This window comes from Macrotis lagotis, chromosome 3 (genome assembly GCF_037893015.1).
Source record: "Macrotis lagotis isolate mMagLag1 chromosome 3, bilby.v1.9.chrom.fasta, whole genome shotgun sequence".
Lineage (NCBI taxonomy): Eukaryota > Metazoa > Chordata > Mammalia > Peramelemorphia > Peramelidae > Macrotis > Macrotis lagotis.
The window spans coordinates 154,763,542-154,787,469 of NC_133660.1; the positions used below are offsets into that span (position 1 = coordinate 154,763,542).

The 23,928-nt window shown below is 32.5% G+C and overlaps 1 protein-coding gene across 7 annotated transcripts in view; it reads right to left on the bottom strand.

The window, feature by feature from the left end:
* Positions 1-23,928, bottom strand: part of ADGRL3 (adhesion G protein-coupled receptor L3) — a 966,635-nt gene that overhangs the window by 70,655 nt on the left and 872,052 nt on the right. For all 7 annotated transcript variants that reach the window (XM_074229354.1, XM_074229353.1, XM_074229350.1 and 4 more), the window contains 2 exons: positions 19,513-19,579; positions 18,140-18,231 (listed from right to left, as the gene is read on the bottom strand). In XM_074229354.1, the coding sequence (XP_074085455.1) occupies positions 18,140-18,231; positions 19,513-19,579 (159 nt within the window). The remainder of the gene's footprint in view (positions 1-18,139; positions 18,232-19,512; positions 19,580-23,928) is intronic.

Here is a 23,928-nt window from a genome sequence, read left to right on the forward strand (position 1 = left end):
AATCAATTCAATAAATACCATTTCTTCTTGAATGGACATATCAAATGAAGTATCCCATTGGTTTAATCAATATTCTTTTGGGGGTAATTTTTTTTTCAAGGCAATGGGCTTTAGTGACTTGCCAAGTTTACACAGCTGGGTAATTAGTAAGTGTCTGCAGCATAATTTGAACTCAGGTCCTCCTAATTCAAGTTGGTGCTCTATCCACTGCATCACCTAGCTGCCCTCATTTACTCAACATTCTTGTGACTTCTCAGGCCAAAACAATCTTTCCAGGCTATTTTTTTCATATATGCATTGTCTCCTTCTTGGAATATAAATTTCTTGAAGATTGGTACAGTTTTACTTTGATATTTATATCCTAAGCAAAATAGAATGCCAACCACATGCTTCATATATGGTATGTATTTAATATTTCTTAATTTACTTATTCATTCATTCATTCATTCACTCAATATTAGAAAAGGAAACATTTACTACCATAACATTAACAGAAAGATTGAAAATGTACAATTGAATTAAAAGACCTGCTCTGGTATTGCAGCCCCTGGCTACTTGAGTTTGGTTCTGCCTATGAGGAATCATTATTCTGACTCAGGAAAGCAAGGGTGGAAATAAAACAAAAACTTATTAATAGAAATTACAACATAAGAAAATGGTAAGTAAAGACAGAGACAAAAGAATAGTCAAGCTGGACCAAGAAGTCAGAGAAGACTGGTCAGCCCTGAGTGGAGTCCAACCCAGGTTTTTATGTCTTGCCTCTCATCCAGAGGACAAAAGGTGAACTCCCTTCCCCTTATTGGACCTAGAATTAGGTATTAAGGTAAAGCCCAAGGAGATCAGGATACAAATTTTACATTAAACAATGAATCAATGATAGTGGATGTACATCAAGAATGGGGATCTCCACCCAATTTGACAAGATTAACAGCCTTTAAAATTACAAATTTTCTTTCTGTTACCATCATAATTCTCTATATCTTTTCCAAGGTAGTTAATTTACATCTCAAGAGTAGGTGGCAGTCAATTTACATCTCCACCAAATTTCTACATTCACAGTTCTCTCTTCATTTTTCCCCCTGCATCAGTATCATCAGAGAAGGCACAAAATTATATTACTACTTTAGAAAGATATGTTCAATTTGAAAGGAATCAAATGCCATCAGATTTGCAAAAACCTAGTTACTTATGCTTTGTTGAAAGATCAATGGCAACTTTTTATTTTTTTAATGACAACTTTTTAAATGAAGCTGTTGTAAGCCTTTGTAATATGTTGTCATGCAGACACTTGGCATCAGTAGTTACAATCTTTGTGGACTATGACAAATCTTACATTTTGATGTTCCTATGGAAGGCTATGATGCTACTATGACTACCCTGACTGCTTGCTCTCATAGGCCTCCATTTCTTTCACCACAATTCTTGGTTTTTTCCTTTCTTTCAAATCATGAAAAGTAATTTTAATTATTTATTTTTAAAGACTGCATTTATTTGCTTCAATTAATTTGGGTATTATATTCAATGTATGTATTAATACTTCACTTTATTTGATTAATGTTAACTTGATTTGTTGCTATATTCTACTATTATTATAAAATAAATATTTTTAGTGAATGATTTCACCACAGGGTTGGAAAGGAAAGGTCAGAAGTGGTTGATTGCTGCAGTCAAGTATGTTCCTACTCTCTGAACAAACACTTTTAAAGGCCAGTGCTTCAATTACTGATACATTAAGAGGTACTTAACTAATAAGCAATTGATTTTAATCAATTTAAACAACTGATTAAGTCAGTAATTAGAGAGTAAAAACAACAGGAAATGGAGAGTAAAGAATTGGACATTTTTAAAGGGGGAGCAAATAGCTCCTTAATTATAAATTCACATCAGCTTACTTCACAATGGTACCACATTGTTCATGAAGATACATATCTCTATAACTCTTTTTTAGGAGGTCTGCTAAGGGAGTGATATAGTTAACTTCAGTGAATAAACATTTAACATCCATTACAGTGGGCAACTCCTCCGAAGATAATGGAAATTAATTCTAAGGCAATTTGAATATGTTTAATATAATGACATTTCTCTTTTGCAGCATTGCAATAATTCCTGCAACATCCTTATTCCTTCATGGTTTCTTCCCTTCTCCAATTCATCTTAGTATTACTACCAAATAAGCCTTCTAAATGTAGAGATATATAATTACATCATACTGCCATTCAGAGACCTTTAGTAACTTTTTCTGCCTAACAAGTCAAACATTTTAGCTGTAAATTCACATCCCTCTATAATCTGGTTCCAACATATCTTTCTAATTTTAATAAATGATTTCCCACTTCTTATATCACACACTATTATTCACATTTTCTACATTCTAATCAAATAACTCTTTTCTACCTTAAATCTTTGCTTAACAATTAACAATAAAAATGGGGAGAAATGATCTGATTTTAATGGTCAAGTTTGTTCTCACAGAAGATAAATGAAAACATATTTCTTTTCTTTGTAGTGGTGAAAGAATATGTATATAAAATATTGAATAGGTAAAAGAGTCATCAGGACAATTGCCATTAAGCTCAGAAAGTACTCTGGTTCTTTCTAATGGGGCATTATCACTACACTTTAGCTCTGCTGATCTGCCTATTTGCAAGTCCATTAATCATGATGCTCTTCCCAGGGTAAGCTCATCACTTCCACATTCACCACCATGTGACTGAATCAAAATTTGACTGACACCCTCACCCTCAGTTTCCTTTACCCTCTGATTTGAAGCAAGAAGGATACTCAATACCATCCTTTACAGAGGACTGAACTGGACTCTCAGTTCACTCCACTTTATATCTACTGCTCTGTCTGGGTTTAATTATACCTCACAAGTGCTCCCCAGTGCTTCCCTCCCTCCCCCACCCTTGATCTTTCCTGTCTCCTTTTTATATTGTCTTCTTTTTTGAGGGTAAAGCCTTTTCATAAATTGTATTTCTAGTACATGCCATCTATGTACTTAATAAATTTTTATTGGATTGGATGTCCTCTGATCAACTGCTGAAATAATTGTATTTTGTTGAGATAATATACCAATTTCTAATTGCTTGCCACCATCAGGAGTTGCTTCCAAGATAATTGGTCACAGAATCAAGAGGAGCCATTAAGACACTAAGGAGAGAAAGTCATCTTTAGGGGCATTCTTTTAGGTCTTTTTTTTTGATTATGAGAGGAAAGGAAGTAATCCCCCCCCCTTTTGCCTACTCCCTCCTCTAACAGAAATGACAGCAGCTAATTTTCTTGAGATGACAGTATAAATGCAAGTCAAGTTAAAAAAAAATGTCAGTTATACTTTTGTGGGGTGTTTGGTTTAATCACTCTAAAACACAGAAGGCAAGGAGTACTTCAAGATAGTAATGTGACATTCACTGTCTTGGAATTAAACAGAAAGGGCCTGTGGAAACAAGTTTAACTGAACCAATATTGGAATAGTCCAGATAGACTCCAAAGAGTTTTGCTCTTGAAATACACAAAAATTTGATTGGGATTTAGGTTCTGACACTTAATGAACCAGGTGACTGGATAATTTACCTTAGTTTTGTGGGAGAAATAGACAAAGATCCTTCCCCTACTATATAAATTTTTTTGCATTGTCTTCAGCATTTTTGTTTGAAAGTGTGCTATGTCTTTCAGTATTCTATTCTCACCTCTTTGCAGAACCAAAATACAGCTAATGAAGGTAGATAATTCCAAAATTCTGGAAAAGTTCTGCTCCCTTATCTATCTCCTATAGGTAAGCATACAGATTTTTCTCCAACAAATATACTATTTTTTTCCTGAATAACCACCTGTTTCATGAAATCATCCTTTTTTTTTTCTTTATTTCACACAATATAATATTAAATAATGTTTAGTTTATGAATGCTGCTCTAAAAACCAGTATGAAAAGACTCCCATGACATGTTCAGGGTAGATTGTTGTCTGCATTTTCCCTCAACTAGCAGGACTAAAAGCTACTTACTTCACTCTTAATTGACTCTTCACTACTACTATGAGATTCAGATGTCAAGAATCCAAATTGGTGAGAGATAACCTTCTTGAGTCCCTAAAAAATTCCACTCCAGTTTCTTCATCCTTAAAGTGTGAGCCATAATGATTTTATTGCTTACCATTCAGTACTACTGCTGTGAGGAAAATGTTTTGAAAATCCTGAAGCACTTGATATACTAAAGTTATAACTATTTGCTTGATATATGAAAGTTATAATTATTTTTGAATGAAACCTATTTTCATTTACACATAAGCATTCTAAAAAATTATTTGAAATAGAAATGCTCTCTATAGCCCTCAAAAATGTTTCTCCTTTAGGACCTCTAGGAATTCTTTTATATGACAAGAAATTCCACCTGATGATCAATCTATATGGTAAGAACTTATGAAACAGTCTGTTCAAATGTCATTAGACTTGTCCTCAGACAACAGACATAGAGTTCATTAGAGGATCTATGCTCAAATCCTTTGCAGCATAGCATCTGCCAGAACTTAGTAAAGCACATAAAGGAAATTTTTGAAAACATCTCATCTAATTCCTAATGGAGTCACTGCAGTTCTGAAAGTTTCAGTAACTAGTTGTAGACCACGGGTTGATAAATTCTGGCCTATGGAAGCTAAGAATAATTTTTAAAATATAAAAGCTAATCAATCTTAGCTAACAGGATATAGAAAATCAGACAGCAGCTTGCATTTGTTCTTCTGCTGAAATTTGACAATTCCTGCTCCAGTCCATAGAATGACAGAAGTGAGACAGAATTTAGCATATTTCATTCCACAAAAAGGCAAGAGCATAGCATGTTAATGGGAAAGGAGTTATTAAAAACACACACACATATTTACAAATATACAAATGTATATATTTAATATACACATTTCAATGTATTTTTAGATAACATGACTATGATAAGTCATTAAATTGTTATCATACTTCTTATTGGCAGTAAATATCTTCATTTTGTGTGAGTCAAAACTTGTTCAAAAATCACTTTAATTATGATTCTACATGATTCTAAATTCAGTGTACCAAATTTTGTCAAAGATATATATTAGAACATATCTCTGGTGGTAGAGCTGGATCCAATTTTGTAGTTAGTCAAAGCCCCTGGCATTCTGTCGAGTACCTAATAGGAACTTCATATGGATAGAACAAATATTTATAGGATTTCAACTCAGAAGGGGACTTGGACTAGATAGGGAACAAGTACAGAGCCTACATCTTGGATTTCATTGTTATAGAGAATACCCAGATAAGTAAACTCCCTTTACCAATACCATTAGGCACCTTTGCAATTTAGAATCCTAACTTATCTAAATTGCTTAGAATATTGTGACTTGCCACGTGACTTGACATAATCAGTATGTTTCAGAGATGGGACTTGAGCTGGCTTCAAGGAGTCTTCTTTTCACTATACCACTTTGTCTCTAAAATGATTGTTCTCTAAAAGGAATTCCAAACTCATTCATTTGATTTTATTTACATGGATTCCAATTCTTTAATTTAGTGAGAATTTTACATTTTGAAAGTAAACATAATAGTTCTGGCAGAAAAGTTAATTTTTTTCATATTAATATCTGTGAGTTTCACACCATTATTGCCTCTCTTCAAATGAGGATACAATAATTTGGGGTTAACCAAAATCTTTCTAGATTTGTGGTCTTTTTTTTAAAGCATATAACCAAAGGATCTCTAATCAAGTAGTTTTAGAAAGAGATAGAAGGATAATCCTTCCACAGAATATGACTTTCATCGGATTCCTGTTTTTTGGTAGCGTTTATAGCTTTACTATAGGACGTGCTCTATATAATGTGGATTAAAACATCTTAAAAATAACAAAAGACATTCTGAACTTGTTAATAGCTTTTAAGAACTGAGCTGTTTTGCTAAATGATTTTAAAAATGCTTAATCTGTTAATATTTGGGTTTTTTATTAATAATTACTAAAAAATGATTTATAAAATCTCAACATGTATTTCACATTCCTGCTTATACATAGTAGGTACTTAATAAATGATTAATGACTAATTGTTCATAATTAATAGCAGAGCAACAATGTGGCATAGTGGATAGAGAATGACCTTACAATCAGAAAGGCTTTGGTCCAACCTTTGAAAACTAAGAAAATGAGCAAGTTAACTTATTTATCTTCTTATTGCCTCAAGCAGATCTCTAAGACAAGTATTAAAGATGGTTCAATGATTTGCCTGTTAACCTTTTGTACTTTGAGCAGCTTGGTTAACTTCTCAGAACCTCAGTTTCTTCATTTGCAAAATACAGGATTTAGACTGGATGACATCTAGGTTTCCTCCTAATTCTATTATGGGGGGGGGGGCAGCTTGGTGGCACAGCAGATAGAGCACCAGCCCTGGAGGGCCCTGGAGTCAGGAGTCCCTGAGTTCAAATGTGGCCTTTGACACTTAATAATTACCTAGCTGTGTGGCCTTGGGCAAACCACTTTAACCCCATTGTCTTGCAAAAACATAAAACAACCTAGAACTATTATCCAATGAGCTTACAGACAAGTTGCCAATTTATATTGTTTGAGGGACTTTCCAAACTGGAGGTTTCCTGATGAACTCACAAGTGTGGAAATAATAATGATAGTCAAAACTTTGTAATATCTCTTATAGTTTTAAATTCATAAAGTTACATAGTCAAGTTACTAATAACAATAATAAATTTCAAACTTATTGAATCATAAAGGTTCAATGAAGTTCTTAGACATTTATGTACCTGCAATCATTTATATAAAATACAAATATGACCTTTTAAGTCAATAATCTTGATGAATGATTTCAGAGTAAGGCCTTGAGTATTTGATATCTTCTGAGATCAATAATTATTGAGCGAATTGCTTTAAAGGAAGACATCTGTCCATGGAAAGATTATCACTTACCTCGCAAATCAACACTTTTGCAACCATTGCAATATTATAAAGGGTTAGAAAAATGAAAGTGATATCACATTAAGAAAACTATCCAACCGAAAATGGACATGGCATAGACAACAAAGCAATTCATTTGCTCTTTAATTGCTACAATTTTATAATTCAGATATCCTTTTCAAATATTGTACTAAGCCACTGGATTTAATATATGTCCTTCATAACTACTAGTACCTGGTACAATTCATTCTGTAGATATGAAACAGAACATGGAGTATCTCTGACTTCACAGAGTCAGAGATTAGAGAATTTTTCCTGATTGAGATTGATTTTATGCATATTGAGTATGTGAGAACTGAAAATAGTTCACATTCTAACCACTATCTAAAAGACTAAAAAACAAAACAAAAAAAGCATCAATTATTTAGCATACTTTTATAATTTCACATTAAGGGAAAAAAATCTATGTTGGATTAGCAACATTTATTGGTTATTAGGTTCCACTTTTCTAAAATAAACTTAATTATATTTGGAAAAGTCAGTGCCCTTGTATTTGAAGTAGTGGTTGTTGGTGCACGATCCTTTCATGATTGACTGCATCGTACTAGGAATATACTGAGTCAGACATTACATTAATTTTTTTTTTATTTTGTGATATGTGTAAAAGATATATAAACTATAACTAACAAATTAGTGATTTATTTACTAATAAATTAGAAAATTAATGAAATCAGTAAAATTAATTAAAAAAATAAAAATAATAGAGAGAGAGAAATTAAATCTGAAAAGCACATAAAGGGAATGGTTCTCTTAAAGTGCAATGCCACTGGAAAATAGGGGCAGATTTGAAGTACCTACTATTAATGTTGGTGGCTTGAATGGAATGAAAGGGAGTGCTGAAATGAAGGCAATCAACAAATAACTTTGGGGGAAGAAGTGCAGCTAGGGTCACAGTGGAAAGAGCACTGGCCTTGGAGTCAGAATGCTAGGAGTTTGAATATGGCCCAGACACTTGACTCTTACTAGTTGTGTGACCCTGGTCAAGTCACTTAACCCTAATTGCCTCTCATTCAGAACTATCTCCAGTCATCTTGATTCATATCTGGCCACTGGAGTCAGATGGCTCTAGAGTAGAAAGGAGGGGTGGTGACTTAGCACAGCACACCCTCACTCAAATCCAATCCATGTACTTGTCATAGCATTACCTCCCTGATGTCATGATCTTCTTCAGGAATATAGGAATGTAGGACAAACACTGGGGGGGGGGGGGGGGGGGGAATCTCAGAAATTTTTAATCAAATCAAGATGAGATTCTGAAGACTCTAAATAATGCCATTTGGTCCAAACTATCACCTTCCTGATTTGGAACATTGCTAACAGATTATCTTTTCTAGGTTTTTTCCCCCAATAACTTTTAGTACTAGTTGAAAAGAAAGAAAAGAAACTGTTTAAAAATAGCATAGTTACAGGTTGAACATAGATGCTTTCTTATTTCATATGAGAAATGTGGCTGGTATCTTAAGATGTAAAATCCTACATCTAACTAAATATTATTTGGGATTGTGATACTTATATTGTGAGTAAATATCAAATACTGAGGGATTGACATCATTTAGCAAATGATTTCTTCCGAAACAATTAACAATGACTTAAAAGAGTAAACATTTTTTAAACTTTGCAATTGTGAAGCAGGTTATTATGAATAATTGGAATCATTCAAATATTGTAACAGGCAAAGAATAAATGTTTGATTAAACTTTATTATAATAAATACTTTTATAGTAAAACATGAACATGAATAATCAAGTAAATTTTTAAGATATCTGGTCAGTTTCAAAAGTTTGCATGATGATGTTTGTCCTTCATTCTCAAAAAAAGACCATGACATCAGTGAGGTGATGTCATGAAAAGCACATGAATTGAATTTGAGTTGAGGGGGTGCTAAGTCATCAGCCTCACTTTCTCCTCCAGAGTCATCATCCAGTGGCCAGATATGAATCAGGACAACTGGAGATGGCCCTGGATGTGAGAAAATCAGGGTTAAGTGACTTACCCAAGGTCACACAGCTAGATAGTGACAATTATCTGAGGCCAGTTTTGAACTCCCATACTCCTAACTCCAAAGCTGGTGTTTTATGCACTTAGCCACCGAGCTACCCTAGAGGTCTGCATAAAGTAGTGGCAGTTTAATAATCCATAATATTCTTGACTTTAATTTTCTTTTTTAGTAATCCAAACTAATACACTGATATCTAAATAGCCAAATTATTAAGAATGAGGAAATAATAAGATTTTTAGACTAATTTATAGAACTTTTCAGATGATTTTGATGGACATTTCCATGAACCATGAATCTATTTACTATTCTCAAAGAGGTTCAGATTATTTATTTTCAAAGAGATCTGAATGTAGAATCATGAAAATTTACAAAACTGGCAAAACAGTAATATGTAAATAGGAATAAAAGTAAAAACCAATAAAGAATAAATTAGAATATAGAATAAAGTTTAAAGTTTATATTTTCTATTATTTGAAATTGCTATCTAAACATTTCACCATGGTTGTCACAATTATCCATAAATTTTACAATCATTTAAATTGAGCTAAAAGAAATTCTAATAGAATTAACCTTATTATCTGGTTTAAAAAGTAATCAGGGTAAAGGTTACATTCTTTAAGAAATAGCATGAGTTATTATAGATATCATTAAGATGAAATATATTTTATTCATTCCCCCAAGCCATCAGGAAGCATATTAAGATTCTGACATAACTTTAAATATGGCAGGTATCCAATCTTAGTGAGAATTCCCCTACCCACCTATCCCCTGTCCCAACAATGACTGCACAAATTGCTTTTGATTAATTAATCATGCCAACCCTGGAGACAATTCTTGCATTATGGGACCAGTTTAAGTGTTATTATGATCCCCCACATATGATTTTTTAAAATAATTCTTAATGACACTTCAACCAAAATCATTTATATGTCATTAGAACACTGACAGATTCTCATCTGTCAGAAAGCCTGAGGGATTGTATAGGATTAGCCTTAACAGATAAATAAAGATACTAGGGAATAAGTACGTTTTTCAACCTCACTAAATGTTCCAATATATGTTTGCTCAGTCCACAGTTGAGAAAGCAGGGTGCTGGAGAATGAAAAACACCACAAAATAATACGTGTTTGAATGTAAAATTCTGCCAAGGGGAAGAGGTACTTGAAAGGACTTGGGCAAGGAAATTGTCACTGACAAACTCATCATCATGGACCCCAAGATCCTTGCTTCTTCATCTTCATTCCCCCTGATATTTGTAAAAATATTGATGATTCTTTCATTTGAAAGGTTGGCATGGTAAAAGTAGATCTGGAAACATGGTATATCTGGGTGTTAAGATTATATTATGAAATCTTGAACAAGTGACTTTATCTTATTATGAAATGCCTATGGTAATATTTCTACAGAATGTCCATGATAAATAATTCCATGGCAACCACTTATCTTTCAAGATTGGTTGAAGAATCAGATTAAATAATTTATGTAATGGTATTAATATAAATAATCCATATATAGTTTTAGAAATAATTTGTGTAATGTTACCATTAGTACAGACTTCACAATATTAGAAAAAATGAGAAAATATATGGAAAGCACTTTCTAAACTTTTAAGAAATTAAGAAAAACATTAAGAAATGTTTCTTAAAATATCAATCCTATTATTACTCATTCTTCCAAAATACTGCTTTTGATGTTGACCATGTTTTCTTTGAGTTAAAAATAAGAGGTCTATGAAAACTATCAATTGCCTATCATGAAAATTTAAAAATACATATAATAATTTTGTGATACATTAAAAAATATATAACACATTGCATTTAATAAATTTATTGATATTTGCCAAGAAAAAGCATAAATCCTAGATATAATTAATTCTTTGCTACTAGTAACCATTTATAAGCAGAACTGTATAAAATAATTTTCTGTGCACCATTCTTTCTTCATTGTTGTTACTTTTTGTTCTACTACTATCATACTATAAGTATGGAATATTGCATATACTGTCAGACAAAATGAGTTCACTAATTTTTGCTGAATTGCTTTATTCTGTTTTAAAAAAAATCTTCATTATAAGAGAATATTTGCTAAATTGAGGGAAGAAAAAGAATATATTAAGAAATGAATATGATAAACACCTTGAATGTCACAGTAATGTACATTGGAATATCACTCCTGTAATATACTCTGGAAATTATTCCCTAATTTCTTGTAACAAGTATTTTGCTGTCACTTTCTCTTGGTTCTTTTCCTGTCTGATTATTCCTTCTCAGATTCCTTTGCTTGATCTTCCTCCAGGTCATATCCACTCACCATGGGAGGACTACAAGGTCCTATTGTGGACTCTCTTCTTCATTTACTCTGTCTCAATAAGTGATCTATAAACTATGATTAATGTCTTTGTAGATGATTCTCATTCCCCTCCATCTACCCCTTACCTCTTGCCTGACCTCTAGTCTTGTATCACCAAACAGCCCATCTTGAATAAGATAACCCATAGGTGTCTAAATCACTCAGTCAATAAACTACAGGGCTATCTTATTATCCCAAGGATCAAAAACAGAGCTTCTGTTAGGCTTTTAAAGTCCTTCAAAATTGGTCCTCTCCCACTTTACTTGTCCAGTCTTCTTATACATTTCTCCCTTTCCTGTACTCTACAATCTAGAAACAATGAACTTTTTTACTGTTCCTCCTGCATGACAATGCTTTTCTCCCATTCCTGGATGGTTTTCCCTCCTAACCTCTGCTTACTGACTTTCCTGGATTCCTTCAAGTGCAGAAATTCCACTTTCTATAAGAGATATGTCCTGGTATTCTACCCAACAGCTTCTCTCCACCCCACCCCCCTTCTACCAGTGTTATCCCTCTGAAATTATCCCTATTTTACTATATATATATATATTTTTTAAACCTGCTTGATTATTTGTTTGTTGTATACACCAATAGAAAATATGGTCCTTGAGAGCAGAGATTATATTTCTGTGGGGTATTTTTTGTATCACCAGCATGTAGTTTAATTTTTTTTTTTAGGTTTTTGCAAGACAATGGGGTTAAGTGGCTTGCCCAAGGCCACACAGCTAGGTAATTGTTAAGTGTCTGAAACCAGATTTGAACTCAGGTATACCTGACTCCAGGGCCAGTACTCTATCCACTACACCACCTAGCTGCCCCTATGTAGTTTAATTTTTGACATATAGTAGATGTTTAATAAGTGATTACTGACCAATTGATTGCTACAAAAACCAATAATACAAGAAGAAATTTTGTAATCACAAATTGTCTAGGTGTAAGAACAGATAGTCATTTAGGAGTCAAAAAGACTTGTTTCAAGTTTTGCCTCTCATTATCATGCTGTGCCCCTGAGCAGGTCACTTAAGTTCCCTAACCTATAAAATGAAGAGACTGACCTGAATGGACTCTAAATTGTCCTCCAAGTCTATATCAGTGATCCTGTGCTATTATTATTGCTATCAAATACTAAGAGGTAGCCAATTGTAATGTAATGCACAATGGACTCAAATCAAGAAAACTTAAATTCAAATATCATCCCTGATACCACTTAGTAGCTATGCAACATTAGTCATGAACAACATCGATAAGTTTTGATTTCATAATCTTTACATTAGTAATGAAATTTCTACTGTATTATTTGCCTCCATAAGAATCTTGAAAGAAAAGTGATGTTTAAATTATTGTCTTTAAAAAATGTGAGCCCTAATGGAGCTGAACCTTTTATCCTTACTCAGAAACCCAAGTGAAAAATAGTGACAAAGACTCATTATAGAGATCTAAGAAGACCTTAGATAGCTTTATTTTAAATGGCTTTTACAAGTTTCATATTTATAACTGTATAGGCATATTTGTGGCTATCAACCTTTTAAATTCAGCAGGAGATTACTGAAACAATAATGAATGAGGTGAATGCGCTTCGCTTAGAGGTTCTTTGCCTAGAAGAGAGATAAAAAAATGGAGTTGGATATTATCATTTCTCTAACACAACTGCTCTCTCATGTAGATTTTCTTATTATGAACTGTCTGTTAAATTTAGAAATGTTTGGTCTCTCTATTGTCCCATTTCTCTTCTCTTTATTTCAGACACAAAATTCAATCAATTGGTTTTCATTCTGCCTATCTTCTTTATGTTTTTCATTGTATTCTCCCCCTTCTTTCTTGTTCTTTTCTTCCTTCATCTGCTTCTAATGCACATATTCACTGAGGCTCTGTTTTTGGCCCTCTTCCTTTCCCTTATAATCTTTCCTTTAGCAGTGTGCTCACTTCCATAACTATAATGTTGATCCAAATTCATCATAAATTTTTATGTCTAACTCTGACTTATGAACAGAAGAACCACATCTCCAATTGCCTATAATTCATTTTCAACTGCATATATCCACTAGAACCTTAAACTCAACATATCTCAAAACTGAAGTAGTCATCTCACTCACATACTCCTTTTGACTTGACTATTAGGACATCAGCATTTAGCAGGTTTGCTATTTCTAAAACTTGGTATTATCTATGACGCTTCTTTCTTTTTCACTTTCTACATCTAATCAGTTGACAAGTTCTTTCAATTATATCTCCATAATATCTCTCTTATCCAATCCTCAATCCTTGGTCATGCTACCTCCTTTAAAAGGCACAATATCTGGAATATAGTTTGCTTAATAATTATTAACTAATTGATTGATAATAAATAGCCTCATTTCACCATATGCTCAAACTATAGCAGTTGTCTGCTAACTCATTTTGCTGACTTTTTCTATCTTTCTTTTCCAATCATATCTTTAAATCATTGTTGGAATATTTTTCTAAGGCATAATTTTTATTATATAATTAATATCCTGTCTTCAGTCCTCAAGACTATTTTTTACATAGTTAGCAAAATTCAAATTCCATTGCCTGCCATTAAAGGTCTGCTACATTCTGGTTGACATTCCTAAAGGGTTGAAACTATGTACAAGTTCATTCAATAAAGTCATTTTATTATTTTTTTTGGAGGGGGTCATTTGTTGTTCTCTTTTCTCTTAGAAAAATTCATTTTTTAATGAAATGAAATTTATGTTTCAATTTAATTACTTCATACTTTCCATTTCTCTGTTCTAGACTGACTTTTGAAGGAGATGACTGACATTGACATTTATTACATTATAAAATATATCTTTATATTTGACTTTGGTTCAGTCTGTCATCTGTTTTAAGATGCCTATATATATATATATATATATATATATATATATATATATATATACTTTCAAATTCTGTAATTTTAACACCTTTCAATAAGTTTGAATATAGAATTAAAACTTCAAAAATTATGTAATTGATATAGACATGAGTTAACCAGTAAAAAGTGAGCAAATCTTTTGTTGCTGCTAAAGAATAATTTTATGAGTACTTTCTCACTAAAAACAGTGCACATGAAGACTAAATGTAAAACTAAATTGTTATATCACAAATACATGATAGTATTTCATAAAATTAAGTAAATTAGAAACTAAAATTTTATAATTCTTATATGATGCAGAATAATGGAATTAGGATAGTAATTATTTTTATATAGCAATACTGAAGAAGGTAAAATATTTTAAATAATACAAACAACATGTACATGATATTTTAATTTCATTTTGAAAGTATTGTATCCAAATCTAATTAGTATCATAATATTCAGACAGATGTATTCTAGGGAACAACATTGAAATAACCTGTTAAATAACTTTCTGGTGAAATTACAAAGGTGGTGAAAATAAATATAAAATATTACAGTAAATAATTGCTAGCTTTACCCAATTATAATTTTTCTTAAATTCCTTTGCTTCCTTGACTTGAGGACAGGTGACTTTTATTTATTTATTTATTTATTTATTTTTAGGTTTTTGCAAGGCAAACGGGATTAAGTGGCTTGCCCAAGGCCACACAGCTAGGTAATTATTAAGTGTCTGAGACCAGATTTGAGAACCCAAGTACTCCTGACTCCAGGGCCGGTGCTTTATCTACTACGCCACCTAGCTGCCCCATCCAAAGGTGACTTTTTAAAGCAAAACTAAATCTAATAATTCCATGGTTCCTGAGTTATCACTGACACAAATTCTTAAGCCATATAAATTAAATTCAAAACCAGATATAATACCAATGTAGAAATTACAATCATATAATATTAGAAGTTACAAATTTCACTGTTCAAATAATTTTCTATTAATTCATCAGTGAGAAAACATACAATGGCTTCCTCTATAAGCAAAAGCTGCTGCAGTTTAAGGGAGTAGAAGTATTTATATTATTTGCCATTGAGCTCCAATATTTAATTTTGTTTAATGAATAATTTATGAATAACAATTTTTCTTATTCTAGCATAATCATTGACTTCCAATAGAGTAAATGAAGTGAAAGTAAAGTGAAAGTGAAAGATGGAGTAACCTATAATATATAAGAAAGTTAGCATATGTATGTACACACATACATATATATATATGCAATACAATATATTTCTAAATAAGTGCTAGAGAGTATCATATTTGTTCAACCAATAATTATTAAGAAGGGACATGATTTAATAAGGAACAATAATAGAAAACATGAAAATGTTATACTAATATTAGAGTAGTATTTCTTCACTCTAAAATTAATCTTTGCACAAATGAGAGGTCCATTGTATCCATGTTTCTAACATGTCATTGATTATTAATAGTGACATTTGCTCTACTTGCTAAAATTACCTGAAATATATCATATTTACTTAACAACCCTCTGATTTTAACTAGAAGTTTTGTGTCATAAATATACACCAAATTAATGTTTTCCAATATAGAGAGCTACCAACCCCTTTTTGAGGGGAAAGATATCAGAGTTGGTCTTATAAAGGATTTGTGAATCTCTTTGTATCTTCTATATTTTATTTAGCAGATATACCTTCTGTTGAAAGAACAACTATGTCTCACAAGTATATATTACTTTCGTTTTCACATGTAAAGAAACAACTGTGATTGATGAACTGCAACTTCATGTAATGATTAGTAAATTCACATTTCTCAGTCTAAGTTGTCCTTTTTATTTTCTTTTTTCTTTTTGGAGAATAAATCTCCTTATCTGGTAGTAGGAATTTATGGGCCAATCTCACTGCTAATCAGTACAGAAGTTCTGACCTGTTCCCATTTCTAACATGGCTAGTCTGCCCCTTCTTGGATAGCTTGGTAGCCTCCCATTCCCCCTAGTGTTGATGTCTCACTTAATGAGGATCCTGATTGGCTCTAGCCTTCCTTTAGTTTAGTTCTCCCTAGCTCAAGTGATCCATCAACATCAGCCTCCTCCATAAGTGGGGATTACAGTTGTGTACCAATATAATTGGAAAGATTTATTTTTTAAGTAGATAGATATTCTGTTATCACTATTATTACATGAGAATCCTCAATATTTTTGGATGCTAAAATAGGTACCAAATTTTGAGAACCATTAAACAGAAAGAATTTTCATATTGCTGGTTGTCCAAAACCAAGTTGTAAAAACAAACATTACAGCCCAAATATCTGTGATTTTTCAAACTATTTTTTATTTGGGCTTATGTGTAATTAGTCTGTGAAAAGAAAACAGGTATTTTTAGAAATCATTTATTCTCACCATGTTAAAACAAACAAAATCTATTAGGAAATTATGATATTAAAAACAAGATTTGTATTCTTTTAATACATAGAGATACTTGTATATAATGAAATAATTTCCCTGTTTAAAAAACTGTTGCTCTTTTCAAAATTTTATTCTTTATTTTAAAAATGTAGTATTTCTGAAATCCTTAAGCAGGTCTGAAAACCTTCAATTACATGGTCTAGTCAGAGCTAGAGGTGAAGGAAAAATAATTTAGAAAATTGGAACCATTCCTTGATAACAACTTTACTCCTCCCCCTCCCTTTCCCCTACAAATTTACCCTTTTCACACCTCTCTCTCTCTCTCTCTCTCTCTCTCTCTCTCTCTCTCTCTCTCTCTCTCTCTCTCTCTCTCTCTCTCTCTCTCAATCTCTCCTCACCCCCACCTACCTGTCCAGGATTTCAAGCTTTGGTAAAATGGGATAGATGGAAACAATCAATTCAATTCAGGAAGTATCTATTAAGCACCCACTATAGTCCACAAACCATGTATATAACAGGGAAAAGTAGTAATAGAAAGAATTAAATTAAAAGAAAGAAAGAAAGAGGGAAAGAGGGGTAGTGGTGACCTAGAATGATTTATACCTGCTCAAATTTATAAGAACATAATTACAGCCCCCCCAAGAAGCAAGGAATTGATCTCCGCTGTGCCTTGTTTGTAATTAAAGCAACATCTGTATGAGAGAAGAGTTATGCAATGCCACTTTTTAAATCATTGCAGAATAATGCACGGATATGTTAATTTGGGTTTTTTTCTTTTCTAGTCTTTTCTTCTCTTTTGGTCAAAAAGGGAGTATAATATTTCATTGCTTTATAGAGAAGAATTCTATTTAAGTTCCAGAGCTTTAAAAAACTTCTGATAGTAATTTTTCCTATAGACAATTTTGATCTAGTATTTGAGGAGCAGTTACTTATTTTAACATGGAATAGTTGACATTAGACTATTAATATTACCGTTATCTTACAGAATGTAAAACTTAAAGGTAAGGATAGAGTCTTGGACCTGCTGACACATTGCCATAAGAGAAGTTAATAAAATTCACCTATAATATGAACATATTAAGTGAATATGCAGTATACGTTGGCTAGATGGATAGCTATTCAGAGAATTGTAATATGACTAAGCAAATAGTAAGTAACAAATAATTGTGGTTCATTATAAACTCAAGTAATTCTCTTTTTCCCAAAGGATACAGATGTTAGTCCTAAATGACCAATTAAAATTTCAAACTATTTTGAATTTCTTCATTGCTCTTTTAAACAAAAGCAAAATTATCTTAGTTTTGCTTACAGAAAGAAAGCTGAAAATATCAATGCTGCAAATAAGTGTTCAGGAGGCAAAGTAAGTACCCTCAAAGATAAAGTTGCATTCTACTTATCCTCAGTCAGAATAGGCCACTTCAGCAATATTCCAAAAAGACAATATATTATCCTTTCCCTTCTTGTTAAGATACATAGAAATATTAAGGGCAAAAAGGAACAGTTTTATATAAACAGATGAAAGAAAAGAAAGGGAAAAATCACTTACTTTATGTTATCAAGACAGCCAGATTCAGGTTTCAATATGGCAGTATGATGAAACATCTTATATAAAGCAATCCCAAGGAAGATTACATTAAGCTGAAATATAAAAGGATGTGTTATATAGCAGAACTGGAATGAAGAAGACTACTCTCTGTAACAGATGAGCTGCTCTGGGAAATTAGTTGTCACTAGTTTTAAAGAGACTGAATCAGAGATGATTACCTAGTATTTTAGTCAAGGCAAGAAGCCATTGGGGAAATGGGATGCCATTGAGTTAGGCATCACTTTGGGGTCACCTCCATATAAATAAAGAACTGGTTATGATGACAAAAGAAGTAGTGCAAATTATGTTTAGAAAAAAATTTAAAAAACAACACTGTAACAGCTCTTTTGTTTCTCTTTGGAGTATACTTTTTTAAAAATTGAAATATGTGTTTCTTATCAAATCTGCACTGACAATTTCCCCCAAATGATTGTCATGAATTAAATTTCAAATATTGCTTTATAAGAAAGACCTAAATACTAAATACCTTAGCACATTCCAGAATAGTCAGTGTGCTAAGATTGTCATATTGTCTCATATCAGGTAGAATTTATCTAGAGTAGTGGAGATAACCAATTGTTGAAATTATGAGGTCCAAAAGGATTTAATAATACACAGAAATTCATTTTTAAAAATCGCAAAATTCTTGTGTAGTTTTTCATTTCACAGTCAAATGTGACCTAGAGTGATAATCATTTTTTGAATTGCTATTTCCCTTTTTAATTCACCTATATTATATAAGTAAAGCAAGGTAACTTTGGTTGCTTCGCTACCTTCCAATATGGTATATTTAACATGTCAATAATCCACGAGGAAGAAAATATACATCAATTTTGATTCTTTTCTTTCATACCCTATATTATTTTTGGCTCTGCAAACATTAATATATCTTAAAAATTTAAAAATAAGGATTTCTTCTTATTCCAATTTAGCATGATTTTATTAATCATGCCAATTGTCTTCGTGATACAATTTTGAATTACTGCATGCTTTAAAGCACAGAAATGAAAAGCATCCAAGGATCAAAATACAAGTTAGCTTTTTTTTCTATTTCTAGGACAGAATACCTTTTCCAGACTAGTTTCTTCAGTGTCCACAGAGCTATGCATACTGTTTCAGCTGCATGTTTTCTTCTCTCAAATGATTTGATCAAGTATTTTATAATGCAAAGAGTATCTCATAATGAGTGACTAATTGCATGAGTTAGGTGGGGTTAAATAAGTACATGCTTTCCCCCAAATTAATCTATGTAAATTAAAGATATAAAGTTAGGGGAATAGTGAAAGTTTTCTTTCTTGACCTGAGAGATGGAGTAGTTAATTAGGAGTTCTTACCATAATTATCAAGGTCGCTGGTCCTATAAAGCTCCAAATGAAGTAGGTGTCAAGCCGGAGCCAACATCTGTAATGAAACACAAGGGATAGGAGGCATTCAAGGACTACACATGGGACATATATCAAGAGTGAACGAGTGACAAAGAAGAATGTGAGCTGCACAGTATTCCACTGGGAGACAGGAAATATTACATTGCTTGTTCATTTAAATGTTGAATTATGTGCCCAGTTTCTGACAGCACTATTGATGGAGCTAGATAATTACCTCTAGAGGAAGCAAGGGGGAAAAATGGTATTGGACTTAGTTGCTAAGGCCTTTTGTGTCTGTCAAGGAAACCTTAACCAAAAAAACAAAAACAAAAACAAACAGCCATTAGATTTTGTAGCCCTAAGCCATCCTTTTTCTCTCCAATTATGGTACTCTATAGTCTGTCTATCAGATGTCAGGTGGAGTGATATTTTCCTGTCTAGAAGATCTGATAAAATTCAATACAAAAGGAAATAATTTGGTATCAGAAGAGTTTAGTTTAATTAGGTGGGGCAGTCAACCCTTCAGAGCTTTTTAGATCTAAAAAGTGCATTGTTACCACTTAAAGCATCTAGGGTTGCAAATGATCTTCAGCATCACATGAAATTGATTCATGACCTAAAACTAAATTATTAATCACTTAATTTCAGCTACATTTAATACACCCTCAAATCTAAAGGCCTCTGGGAAATTACATTTTCATTCTTCAGGATGACAGGAAGACAAAATGGAAGAAACTCGTTAAAAGACAGATGAATGTAAAATTTTGGCAAATTACATGATGTTAGAAATAATAATATCTTGCATTATTTGTAATTGTGCCATGTTTGCAGGCATAATTAAAAGAGTAAACAACTACAATGGTAAACACTAATTAGTAGTCTGGCAAGTGGGCTCAACGGGAAAAAATAAGTGTTTAGTTCTGCTGTAATTATAAAACTACAGAAAAATAAGAAAACATTTTTTAAAACCAAATGTTATGTTAGAAGTGTATAAAATACATATTTTTAGAAATAAAAAACTAAGAAAAGAATATAGTTTCTATTCAGTCAACAAATGATTCAATTTTTTTAAATACATTACTTCATAAAAACTACAGGATTGTTTTAAACAAATCCAGTTCCAATGCTTCCTCCACTATATATGCCGCCTATCTCTTCTCTAAGGGTCCTTAAGAATAAGATATATTTTTCCCAATTTCTTCTCTTGAAGAATGAGAGACCAGTTCCCACTACAATGATGGAGCTGCATGGAGTTGGTCCACAAGAGGAATACTGGGTTCAGTTATGGGAGTATATTGTTAGAAGAACACTGATAAGTTGATGAGCCAAGGGAAGGGAAAAATAGAATAGTAAAGTATTCTAATCCAGGTCATGTGAAGATTGATCAAAGGAAATGAGAGGCAGCATAGTAGAATGGAAAGAGGATTGATTATGGAATTGAGTAAAAACTGTGTTTTTGCTACTTAGTCTGTGAAAATCATCTAACTCAGAGTATCTGTTTTGTTATACATAAAAAGAGTGCAGGATTATAAGATCTCTGAGGTCCATTCATGATCCTATGAAATGAGTTTATGGAATTTCTAGAAGAAAAGACTAAGCATGTAAGCATAGAAGAAAAGACTAAGTATAGTTATAATTGTATAATTATTGGTTTCATGTATTGGAAGTTATGTGGAATAGGAGATATAGTCTTATTTTTCCTTTTGCACTCAGACCAATAGAACATAAAGGAAGGAAAGAATTCTTTTTCTGTTTGTTTTTTTGCAAAGCAATGGGGTTAAGTGACTGGGCAAAGTCACACAGAGCTAGGTAATTATTAAGTGTCTAAGATTGGATTTGAACTCAGGTCCTCCTGAGTCCAGGGCCGTTGCTCTATTCACTGTACCACCTAGCTGCCCCTAGGAAAGAATTGTTTATCAATTGCTTCTTGCTTTAATACATTAGTACATACATGACCTCATCTGTATGGGTATTGTTTCCAGCATAGCTGAATGTAGACTACTTAAGGTAGTCCAGAATGGGTTACCTTCTAAGATTAGTTCACTTCCTTGGAAGCCTCCAAACACAATTGCTAAGAGCATTTATGTAATGGGTGTTGTAGGTGGGCTGCTTCAGTTAATGATCAGAATGGATGGCCTCCACTTTTGTGTCCAACTGAGATTCTTTGATTCTGTCTACTTACTCCCATACTCCCTTCTTACCACAAGCTAATGAGGTAGCTTCCACAGTTGTAATGAAATGCTCATTTTTCTTTTGAAAATTGGAAGGCAAGATTATTTCCTTAAAGCCTAACCCATTATATGGCTGAACCATAGAAATAAACGGGTCTAAGAGGTGCTTAGAAATATCATTATTAGTTTAGCTCAACTGCATTACAGACTATATGAGTTAACCTGGAAAGATATACATACTTTATAATATTTTGGGGGGGAAATTTTTCCCTATAAACAATAGATTAGTAAATTAGAAGACAACTTGCTTATAATCAAGAATTTTACATATACATATATATATATACACATATATATTTTATTTTATTTAGTAATTTTTTCACTTAAGTAAGGAGTTTTTATATTTTTAAAATAGACCTTTTCAGGTTATCAATTGTTTGGCTAAAATAAAATAGTCCCTATATTTAATAGTGTGTGCTTTTATATAGTGAAAGTATCACTTAGCTTTCCTAATGTTTTATTCTGAAATAAAATTGCTAACTTCATTTTTTGTATGACTTTCTGTCGATCATGAAATTGGCATTGCACTTGAGAATATTATTTTCGTTCTCAAGAGAATTCTTTGAAAATATTGTTTTGTACAATAGGCTTAAAATTGTATTGTAACTTCAAAAAGCATAAACATCTGCCAAGAAGTTCAGCAGGGATAAGAAGCTTGTTCCTTGTCTGAATAGAGTGGAAGGGGGGAAAATTTTAATATACAAAGTAAATTGCTTTTCTCTGAATATTCTGAGTTTCACTTTTTCCTGAAAGGCAGTATGGCAAAAATTTGAGTATACTTTGATTGCCATATGGTCATACCTGCTGTTGTTTTTTTGGCCACATGCTGACTTATAGAGTCTCTTGCATCTATTCTCTCTCTCTCTCTCTCTCTCTCTCTCTCTCTCTCTCTCTCTCTCTCTCTCTCTCTCTCTCTCTCTCTCTCTCTTGTTAACTACTTCATAAGTCTGAATGATTCCTGTCCCCAGATCACTCAACCACTGTGTATAATGAACTCACTGGGGCTCAAAGGTACAGACAATTCTGTATATGATGTAAATTTCAAAATGCATTTATTCTGCTGATGGGCATATTCAGACAGTGTTTGATGATAGGCAATAATGGGACAAGAACAGATATGTCAAAATATTGAGTAATGTAGGGTGGCAAGTTCTATGGACATATATCTGGAAAACTTCCAGAAGTATCTCTATCTTAGCATAATAGTCACACATAATAGCCCTACCTATGAATGACCAGTGATTTATTTTATCAGGCATGTCCTCAAAATAGAACACTAATTGTCTTTTTTTGAACAAAAGAATTTATGGATGCATTGGGCTGTTGATAGGTCAAACTATTTCCTTGATAATAATATTCTAGTTTTAAAAAGACACAGATATATTTACAAAGTTATGGTTATTACCCTTATGACAATGGAGATGCAAAAGATATAAAAATTCCCTTTTTAAAAAGTGCTAACAATTTTATTTTTTCTTGCATTGTTTTAAAGCTAATCCATTGAATAAATACTGACTATTTGATGTATTAAATTGAAGATGCATGGGTAATCTTTCAATTCTAAATAATATCATGAACATCAACATTTCATCTGAGGGTTAGCTAGATGGTACAATAGATAGAGCATCGACCTTGGAGTCAGGAGAAACTGAGTTCAAATCCAACTTCAGATACTTAATAATTGCCCAGCCATGTGACCTTGGACAAGTCACTTAACCCCATTACCTTGCCAAAAAAATTTATCTGATAAAATTTTGAGTCCAAAGATAGAGGCATAGTCACAATGGGGTCCAGTGGTCTCCAAACAGATATTCCCTCTCAAATTACTTTCACTTTTATAATCATTGTAACTATTTTTACTAGAAGGGAAAAGTAGAAAAGGAGGGAAAGGATCTGTTAGCAGAGAATTCCTGCATTAAATTCCTGAGTTCAAATATTTCCCTTTGACTATTAAAATTGTCATTTAGGTCTTTTTTTCAAATAATTATTCTGTTTTTATTATGAGAAAAAAGATCAAAATATGCATGATTTTAGTGTGGAAATTATTTTTAAGTCATCAACAAATGCAGTTAAATCAACTCACTCAACTCACTTGAAATTCAAATTTGAATAAATGTGATCTGAACAACCATTTCATAACTTGCTTATAATAATT